This window comes from Nanorana parkeri, unplaced genomic scaffold (genome assembly GCF_000935625.1).
Source record: "Nanorana parkeri isolate BGI_ZX_2015 unplaced genomic scaffold, ASM93562v1 scaffold2214, whole genome shotgun sequence".
In the NCBI taxonomy this organism is placed as follows: domain Eukaryota; kingdom Metazoa; phylum Chordata; class Amphibia; order Anura; family Dicroglossidae; genus Nanorana; species Nanorana parkeri.
The window spans coordinates 22,291-33,250 of record NW_017308482.1 but is presented as its reverse complement, the minus strand read 5'-3'; the positions used below and the strand labels follow the sequence as shown (position 1 = coordinate 33,250).

General features: G+C 39.8%; 1 protein-coding gene across 1 annotated transcript; it reads left to right on the top strand.

Annotated features, from left to right (window-relative positions):
* The first annotated feature begins 5,885 nt into the window (after nt 1–5,885).
* Nucleotides 5,886–10,544, top strand: LOC108801090 (up-regulator of cell proliferation-like). Its single transcript, XM_018573037.1, has one exon. The coding sequence runs from the start codon at nt 5,886–5,888 to the stop codon at nt 10,542–10,544; it is 4,659 nt and encodes a 1,552-aa protein (XP_018428539.1).
* The last annotated feature ends 416 nt before the right edge of the window (nt 10,545–10,960 follow it).

Sequence of the window (10,960 nt, the reverse complement as noted above, 5' to 3'; positions counted from 1 at the left end):
TATATATATATATATATATATACACCGTACATTGTAACTGGGATAATAAATGTTTGCATGCTTGGAAGGGTGCACAGCATGTCACATGGATACACAATTGGAGCAGAGGCTGCAAGATGAATATCACTGTGACAGATGTGAGCAGGTTGCCCTCCTGGAAGCTCACATAAGTGATCTAGAAGAGTGAATAGCAACACTGAGGAGACTGGACAACCTCGAGAGGAGTCTTCTTCTCATTGAGCAGGCAGTTAATGTGGTTGATGTGGAGGGGTAAGTGCGGATGATCAGGTAGGAAGCTGAAGATAGAGGGAGTGGTAGGGGCTCACAGAAAAGGAAGGTTAGTCCTGTGTTTACGCACCAAAACAAATTTCCTAAGTTTTGTGAATATGCGCAGGTGGCAAACTCATATGTGGTAGCTCTAGATGTCACTGCTACCCCAACAATAAATAGGAATAATGTGTTGTACAGATCGCCTCAGCCATATGGTTTACCATTTCCCTGGTGCCAGGGCTTGGCATGTAATGGACTGGGTATACAAATTACTGGGAGGGGCTGGGCATGACCCAGCTGTCTTGCTCCATGTTGGGACCAATCACAGAATACATGGAAGATGGAGGATCCTTAAGAATCAGTTTGGAGAACTAGGCTACAAATTGAAGGGAAGGACCTCCAAGGCTATAGTCTCTGGATTATTGCCTCTGCCATGCCCAACACAGAAAACACAACGGGAGATTAGAAAGCCAAAAGCATGGCTAAAAACCTGATGTAAGAAGGGAGCATTGGAGTTTCCAAAACGCTGAGTTGCATTTTCCTTGGTTACAACCTAAATGCTAAGTACGGTTTGCACCTAAATGGAAGGGGATCTGCTGTGCTAGTGAAGACGTTTTTGGGAATGTTGGTGGAATATTTAAACAAGTGTTTGGGAGGGGGAGGGGGAGTAACAATATAATGAGGAAGACAACCAGGTCTTAGACACTAATGGAGGGTGGAATACGGAAAGATGGGGGAGGATTATGGCATGTGATAAGGAGATTTCTATATTAAAAAACATTGATAATTACCAATGATAGAAGTCTGCCAAGCGCAAAAGGTTCGTTGAAAGCTTTGCTACGTGAAGAACATTAGAATTTCCGAATCTTGTCTTCATTCTTCACATGATTGGGCTGTTATCACTCCTGGCTATGCTTTTTGTTTGGAGAGACAGAGTAAAATGAAAAGGTGGTAATGTCTATCTTCATGTGAGACAGTGGAGAAAACAGCACCAATATTAAAGTACAACTAAAGCCAAAGCTTATTTTAGTTTTGGATAGAGTACGGGAGGGTTATAACCCTTATTGGGTTTGTTTCTCCCTCCGTGTCCCCTTGGGGAGATTTCCCTTAATTTCTGGTCTGAAAGCCACAACAGGATAGGAGAGGGGATCTCTCCAAAGTGAGGGAAATCCCTGGTGGTCAGCAGGGTCACCAGAACTAGTGTCACAATTGGAAGATATCCCATCTATTACTGTTCTGTTGACCACCCATCATTCTGGATTTTCTTTCACATTGAGTGATAATGGTCACCAGGACACAGACAGCGAGACAAGTGTTCTAAATACTCTTCACTCAAAAAAAAAAAAAGCTTTGGCTTCAGTTACATGTCATAAGGTTTTAAGCAAGCAATTGTGCTGCAAGTTATAAAATGACTCGCTAAACTATTGCAGACTTGCCGAGCTTCACAATGTTGTTGCACAATTACAGCGAGTCTGCATTGGAAGTCTCCAGACCAGCGAGCTTGCAGAGCTCTTGCTAAGACCTGCAGGACTCTTGCTGTAGACTTGCCGAGCAAATTTGCTACACATTCAAAAAGCGTTGCCTAGAACTTGTGCTGCGAGTGTTCTGCAAGTCTACAACCTGCCAGGAATGTGCGCAGCAAGTTATCAAGAATTACAATCTAACCCGGACACAAGCTTGCGGCAAGTTATCTGGGATGTTATCTTTGTGTATACAAGATTATAAAACACCGATGACAGAATTCCTGCTAAACCTGATTATAAGCACAGTCATAACTCTCAACTGGCCTTCATTTAACTCCTTCACTTCTGTCCCTGTCATTGCTCAGCTGTCATTTGAAGTGCAAAGGGGACATTAGGGGGTCTAGGATAACCTGTCACCACTAGAATGCTATCCCATAGAGGGCTTGTAACCCCCGTTATGTGATAGCAATTCATTGGAAAAAAAAAGTAAAAAAAAAAAAATAATAGTTAAGTTACATTTAGGAATATCACTTTAACCCCTCGAGTGCCGGCCTGTGTGTCTATAAGTGTTTCACACAGTCATGTTTATTATCTATTTCCAGCGTGCGGCAGGGAATGGACCTTGTGTACATATCGACCGGCCGTGTTGCTGCTTGAGCCTGTGGACCCTTCCTGTGTTTTTCCAGGGGATAAATTTGGCAATTTTTTGTGTCCGCTCCAACATTTATACTGGTAGGTTACAGGGGAACTGTCATTTTTTTAAATGGTCCTCTAAGTAACTTTACAAGTCTGCATGAAGAAATCCCAAACATGTCACAATATACAGCAATAGAATAATTTCTCAGAAAAGTTCCACCTTTTATCGTGAAAAAGATGTCTTTGAGCTCAGGTCAGTGACTTTGTCAAGGCTGAGATGATGTCATCAATTTGCTGAATGCAGGAGGAAGCATTTCCACAGTCTCGTCTCCCCCAGTGATCAGTCTGCTGGAGGCAGTAGGAAGCATTTTCTGAGTCTCTCTTCCCCCCAGTGATCAGTCTGCTACAGGTAGGAGGAAGCATTTCCTCAGTCTCCCCTCCCCCAGTGATCAGTTTGCTACAGGTAGGAGGAAGCATTCCATCAGTCTCCCCTCCCCCAGTGATCAGTTTGCTACAGGTAGGAGGAAGCATTCCCTCAGTCTCCCCTCCCCCAGTGATCAGCCTGCTACAGGTAGGAGGAAGCATTTCCTCAGTCTCCCCTTCCCCAGTGGTCAGACTGCAACAATTTAGCTTTGTAACCAGTCGCAAAGTGAGAGACTGCAGCACGGGTTAATTTGTGTCAGATATTTGTGAACACAGCCAACTGCACAGGCAACAAGATTTACATGATTGTGTCATCTTTGGAACATTGGATTGACATACTAAAAGAGTAGAGCATGTTCATTTTGCAACGTGAACGTTGATTTTGCTTAGAAAAAAAGTGCAGAGGTATCGGCAGTTTCACAACCGCGGTACTCCTCTCGGCTCCCCCTGTATAAGACGCCCCTCCATTTTTAGGTAAATATTTAAAAGAAAAAGTAGAGTCTTAAACATGGAAAATACGGTAACTATTTTGTGTCAATGATAAAAAGTATTGTTCATCTGAGAAGTTCTAAATATATAAATCATTTCTGTTTTGTAATCTTTCAGTCTGTGGATCACAGAAGAGAACTTCACACCTTCCAGATGGCGGAAAGAGGTATGTTTCCTCCTCAATCAGGGATGAGATTCGGGTTGGTGTATATGAACCCGGAGGTACCCCGCCAGCCCAAATCTTTGTAGCATTAAAATGACGCTCAGCTGTAGATCCTCCAATCATCTCTGAATTGGCACTGACACTGTCCTTCCTTATGGAGGGGGGGCTACGTCTGTTCCTTATGGTCCCTGTGTGTGTTGTAAAGTAGTCACCGCTCCAAGCTCACTCCGGGATGGACTACATCAGTAAATCTTTTGGAGGATCTACAGCCGAGTGATACAGAAATAAGATACATTGTTGTTCAGAGTTCAGGGACTTGGATGGATTTTTAAGTTTTAACTCCGGAGTTTAGTGTCACTTTAAGGGTTTATGGGTCAATAATAGGAATTTTGTTATGTGCCAGCCCCTCATTATAAAAGGGGGAGGGGCACAAAGAAGCCATAGTATCAGAAATCTGTTGCAGAGAAGGAGTAGGTAGAACTGACAAACTGCACAGGAAGAGATTAGGAACAATTAGGAAACAGAACTTTATTTTTGATTGCTAGCTTTTTGTGCAGGTAACCCCTTTGCTGCTTTTTTTAATTAATATTGTGGGGTTTTTGTCTTTCATTTTTTTTGTGTGGTTGATTTATGGTCAGCAGTGACTTCCAGCTGCTGTCCTATCCATAGCCAGTGCTGCAAGGCTTTCCTTTAAAAAATGGGCTTTTGTTTCAAGTGGTAGTATTTTGGGGGGTTTTCTTCTCTTTGCCGGTATTTACTTTAGGTCAATGGGCCCTTTTCTGTTTAACTGTTCTTTTTTTCTTTAAAAAATTGGGTTTTTTCAGGGTGTGCTATGTTGAGAGTTTTATTTATTTTTGGATATATTTAATTTTATTGCATGTTGATAGGACTTTTTTTTTCTGTTAAACTTTTTTTGTGGGCTGGAGGTTTCCCTTTAAAAATGGATATTTTGTTTTTTTATTTGTTAGGGGGCTATGTTGATATGGCGTTTTTTCAGCTAAACTTTTTTTCTGCAAGGCCTCCCTTTAAAAAGTGGGTATTTTGTTTCAGGGGTGGTATTTTGGGGTCTCCGCTTCTTTTGGGGGCTAATTAGTTTGTATTTTATGTTGACATGGTCATTTTTTTAAATTTAGGAGTGCTCAAAGCAGATAATTAATTTGTTCCTGACAATCTGTTCTTAGAGCTGTATTTTGTTTGCAGCAGGCAAATGCACTATTTGAAAGAACAAAAATCTAAGTGAAAGTAGAGTGTGCGCCTAAACCACCTCACATTATAATCCTCCCACTCACCACACTCCCCTATCTCTATAGATAAAATAAAAATTAGGTATACACCAGTTAGGCCTATTATCCCTGATTTAAAAGCTCACACTGCTTGCTGATTTTACACTGCTGCATCACCTGTGGTCTCTTAATTCATGATGAGTTTGATAAAAACTTCCAAGACCTCTCTTGCAATGTTTATTAATAGCGAAACAAATACATAATGTTTAATCCCAGACTTAGAATTAAAGTGACAGTACACATTTATTTTTTTTAAAAGTGAAAAATAGACAGCATGCAGTTATCTTTAAAATTCTACTTAGACCCACATCCAGGCATTCAGCCCCCTACCCTTCTTTAATAAGATCAGGACATATGCCTTTCAACAATAGTGGGGGTACCCTATAGAAGGCAGAGCCAAAACCTTGCAAACGACCCTTGTCCGAATGTTGAGGGACCAAGGCCTCTGCCCCACCATCAACACCCCTAGAAGGAGGTAGGAGTTATATGGGGGGCTTATAGTGGAATCTGGAAGCCCCCAATACGAAAGGTAGCATCCATATAGGTTCTTCAGAAGCCATTAGAATTATATTATCATTCAGCTTCCTTCCCTCCCACCCCTCACAAGTCTCGGCTTTATTAGAAGGGGGATGGTCATTCAGGTTACATCCTAATAGACTTGGTTGGTAAATCTGGTCAAAAAGCTAGGACTATTATGGCTGATTTTGGTTCACAGGGTATGTATTGCTTTTATATTGGGTCACCCCTGTAATAAATAATACAATAAGTATTGTCAAGCCTTGGTGCCATAGTGAATTTGAACAAAAATTCAACGGGACCCCTGCATTCTAAGTGGATTTGCTGCAAAATCATTGTCAGTTGAATCTAAACCTTATCCCTAGTCCCTGCTTTAAACATTCTAAAAAAAATTAATTTACATAAAAGATGGCCTAATAATTAGACATGAAAATTTTGATTTGATCCTAATTGAAATTCGGATGTATTTCTTTGAATTCAGACATTCGGATCTGAAATCCAAAATCTGAAAAAAATTTGAATTGATCAAAAATAAACAAAAAAAATGTTTTGAGCCTTCACATGCCTATTAATAATAGTTCTTGATGCTTATTTCTGATTACAGAGAAAGAAGATTTTACTGATCTCCTTGTACTGTTGAAGATGGAGAAGTATATTTCTAATAGGCTGACCGTGGCGGATGTTCTAGAAATCTCTGCAGAGAATAGTAAATGCAATAAGCCTCAGACAATAGAAGATGTACCCTGGTGCACTCTGAGGAAGATCATGGCTCTGGACAATACTGCAAGGAACACTCTTCTTGACACAGATCAGCCTGACCTGTATACCGGAGAAGAAAATGATCCATTTGAAAATATATTTGGAGAGCCACAAAGTGCGAGTTCCATCCACCCCCTAGATGTCCTCTGTGTTCTTCTGCATTGTTCAGACAAAATTCTACAACAAGAGATTGTGAGCAAAATGGCCGTTTGTCAGTTTGCTGTCCCTCTAATGTTGCCTGCTGGTGATGGGTCACAATGCACCTTCATGCTGTGGGCATTGAGGGACATTGTGAAAAAGTGGAGACCTCAGTCACTAGCTGACAGTAAAGGGTTCAGAGAGGAAAATGTGGTGAATATTTCCATGCCAATTATTTCCTTTGTAAGACTGGGGAAAACCAAGCTGTCCAAATCTAAAACCCTGAATCAGATTCTCAATCCAGCCCAACAGCATCAAAACTTATTCATACATGATGATATGGAAGGAGGAAACATTGAGAGGAAAATATCTGATGGACTTGTGGAAATGTCCTGGTATTTTCCCTCCAGTAGATCTGAGGTTTTTCCAGAAGCCTTTGCAGTGACCAACCTACGTGGAGACCTGGAGTCCAACTGGGACCAGTTCACATTTCTGTGTGAAATTTCATCAGCTGTGTTTATATTTCTGGAGACAATCAATGAGAGAGAATTCCAGCTGTTATCAAAATGCAGTCAGAGTGACGCCATGTTTTACTTTATTGTTACTCCTAGTCCAGGCAAAAATATAGAGAAGGAGACACAAAGCATTCTTCTGCGTCTATTACCAGTATTAAGAAGTGACAAGACACATATCATCGTAAAAAACAAAGCAGAGAATGATGCAAATATCATGAAAAAAATCCAACCAAAACTTCAAAATGTTTTAAAGAACACAACCAAAAATGTAAAACTTGGCGATGTTCCAAAGTACTTTGGTGTACGTAAGTTTGTGGTGGATGAAACTACGGAGGAATGCCAGAAGACAAGAGACCTTGCCAATAAAATCACCCGAGAAATACGTGATGTGGCAGAGTATAAAAAGCAAACAATGAAATTACAAGGAGATCTCTGGAAACAGTTGTCTAAAATCAAAAAAGAACTTTGCAGAATGAAACATCAAGGAAAGGAAAATGCACAAAAGTATCAATCTGATCTCTCAAGTCAATGCAATAACCTTCATTCAGAGCAATACAAACATCAAACTCCAAAAGGTATAAAGATGTTTACCGATGCTCTTACTGATTTGTCTCAGAAAGAAAGACAACTTTTTCTGAAATGGATGAAATTTAATCTTGATGCAATTGCTAGATCCAATCTGACTGAACTTCAAAGTCAATATAAGGAGAAATGTACCAACATTGCACATAAAAAAGAACTTCAGGACTTAGATCAGAAACTCTCGGATAGCTCTTTAGGGATAGAACACTTTCTACGTGAACTGGGTCAGTTCTATGAAGCTGAAAGTTCAATGACAAAACAAAAACAAATTGAGAGACACCAAACAAGGTTTACTAAACTTCCGGGAATAGCAGCAAATCTTCTGTTGGATGGATTTCCATTGGAGCTCATTGATGGAGATGCCTCCAACATTCCCCTGCAATGGATAACAGATGTCTTGACTGAGCTGGACAGCAAGACAGAACAAAAATGTAAAATTAGAGTGATCACTGTGCTGGGAGTGCAGAGTACAGGGAAGTCCACCCTTCTGAACACCATGTTTGGCCTGCAGTTCCCAGTGGCCAGTGGAAGATGCACACGAGGAGCCTTCATGACTCTTCTGCATGTGAAAAAGAACTTCCAGGAAAAGCTGGGCTGTCACTTCATCCTGGTGATGGACACTGAGGGACTGAAAGCTCCAGAGTTGGCTTCTCTGGAGGACACCTATGAACATGACAATGAACTGGCCACACTAGTCATTGGACTGAGTGATATCACCATAGTCAATATGGCCATGGAGAACACAACAGAAATGAAGGATATGTTACAGATTGTGGTTCATGCTTTTCTTCGGATGAAAGAAATTGGGAAGAAGCCCAACTGTCAATTTGTCCACCAGAATGTCAGTGATGTGTCAGCTCATGATAACAACATGAGAGACAGAAATAAACTTCTAGAACAGTTGAATGAAATGACAAAGGTAGCTGCCAAAATGGAGAAAAAAAATGAGATTTCAGCTTTCACTGATGTGATGAAGTACGATCTTATGAAGGACAATTGGTACATCCCCAGTCTGTGGCAGGGAGACCCACCAATGGCTCCAGTAAATCTTGGCTACAGCTCAAATGTGCTTGATCTGAAAAAGTATTTGTTTGAATTTATGGAAAGTGAGAAATCTATTAACAAACCATCCAGTATCTCCGACTTTATTACTTGGATAGAAAGTTTATGGCAATCTGTGAAACACGAGAAATTCATCTTCAATTTCAGAAACAGTCTGGTGGCCAAAGCCTACAATAGATTGTCTGTAAAATACTCCTTGTGGGAATGGGATTTCTGTAAAACAATTCACAACTGGGTCATCAGCACAGAAAATAGCATCAGAAATCAGTCTGGAGATATATATGAAGACAACACAAATGAGCTGCAGAATATTCTTCTGGAGGAAGAAAACAAGATGACCGAATCACTAGAAAAATATTATGAAACCTCAGAGAATGCCAATCTCATAGAACGACACCGAGAGGAATTCAAATTAAGTATTAAGAGCCTGAGGAAAGAACTGGAAAGAAACACCCTTAGCAAGTTCCATGAGACTGTGTCTATCCAGAAAGGGAAAATAAAAATCCAGGAAATTCAGAGGAAATCCCAGACATTGATTGAAGATAGAATAACAAATCTTCTGCAAAGATATAAAGATAATAATAAGGAAGTAAGTGAACAAGAACTTCAACAAGAATTTGAGTTGATGTGGAAGAAGACCTTATCAGATATGCAGTTGGAACAACTTACTCGGAATAATTTGTCTCAATCTATTCTTCACCTTCTCAAAAATGACATGACCGGTAGAGGTCCTCATATAAATGCAGCATTAATTAAGGTTAATGATTTAGATCAATATGCAGAGGAAGGTGTTGAGTTTTGTGCAGAGGATGACAAGTACTTTGGTCTCCCCTTGAAATCAGTTTTTAGAAACCCAATATATGTGAAGCAAGAATATAAACAGAAGATCAGGGACCTTGCTGCTTCTATAATTCAGACTAGTGAGGAGCATGTGAAAGAGAAGATGTCTTCCAGAGATGATTACAATGAAATTCACTCCAAGGAACTGCTACACAGGATTAATCAAAGACTAAATAGTAAAGATGTGAAGAAGCTTAACGTTACCGCACAGTTTGAGCTGGACATCAAACTTTTCATTTTTGGAAAAGCCTCTCAAGCATTCCAGAAGTTACATGACCAGTTTATCCAGGAGAATGACCCTAAAATGTGTATAGAAAAGCTAAAACCTCAATACTTGTCTACGTTTCTCAGTATTTTCCATAAAAAAGATGAATGTCGAAGTCGAGCTATCCAGTTTTGTGCGCTTTGCTTGAAACCGGCAATAATGGATTATATTTCCAAACATCTCGGACAGAAAATAGTGGATGAGATATTAGCTGGTTCTGAACACGTCACATTCAGCAGCAGAAGTTATTTCCAGTGTACAGTCTTAGAGGAGCTCCTAGAAGAAAATTCATTCCAGAAGTATGTTGAATACATCCGATCATATGAGAGCTTTTTAAAGAAATGGATCCTAACCTACATCACAAACAAATACAGCGAAGCTTCAGCTTTAGAAACCTTGCAGGGAGATATTCTTTCTTCTATTGTCATGAAAATAACAACAGCTCTGAAAAATGAAAGCTGCCTGAAAGGAAACTCTGTGTCAATTTTCTTGAAGCAGTTCTGTGAATTATTAAAAACAGAATTAGTGATATCAGAGAAAGAGATGAAAATCATCACATTTCATAACTCGGGGAACGTTGAGCAGTTCTCATCAGGAATTGAACACTTCTTCACAGAGACACAACAACAAATCCGATCAGAATTGAGATCTATGGATGTACAGTCTGTACTTTCCAGGGTGATAGTGAAGCCTCAGGATGAATTGTTCAGGAAGGTGGTTGGATGTGGCAAGCAGTGCCCATTCTGTAAAGTCCCCTGTGAGGCTGGAGGAGGTGATCATAATCACACAGCATCTATTCACAGATCACAAGGATTGGGACAGTACCGTTTGGATGAAAATAAGAAGCTGGTCATTGATATCTGTTCTACTCTTGTAGTTTCTAACATGTGTTTTAAAAATTCAGATACTGAAGGCAAGTGGCATCCATATAAAGAGTATCGTACATACTATCCAGATTGGGCCATTCAGCCTGATCCCAGCATTGTGTCCTCAGACTACTGGAAGTACATCTTTGTACAGTTCAATCAAGAATTTGCAAAAAAGTATCGAGCATTACCAGCTGAGCTGCCAGATACTTGGAAGGAAATCAGCAGAGAACAAGCTCTTCTCAGCTTGAAAAAAATATTTAATGTCAATTAACAGACAGTGATCTATAGTAAAGAGATAATCACAGACTGCTTTTCACTGGAGACAAATGATGATTCACATTATTTTTACACAATGTATACTGCACAGTAAATTAATTCAGCTTGTAAAGCTAGACATACAGTATATATGTATTTTTTAAGTGTTTTCATAAAAAGATTTATTACCCTATAACAAAATTGTTCTTAACTTGTACTACTGGACCTCTACCCACCAGTTAGTAAGTTCTTCTGCTTGAAAAGTATATCAACCAAATTGTTATATCAGCTTTGGGTTGATTGGATGCTTACAGCATAATTACTGTAATCCATGTGGCCTGCTACAACAGATCTGTAATGATTTCTAAATGTCTCAGGGTCCCTTTAAGATCTTTAACTTGTTGTTTTTGTAGACATTTTTAAAGATATTTA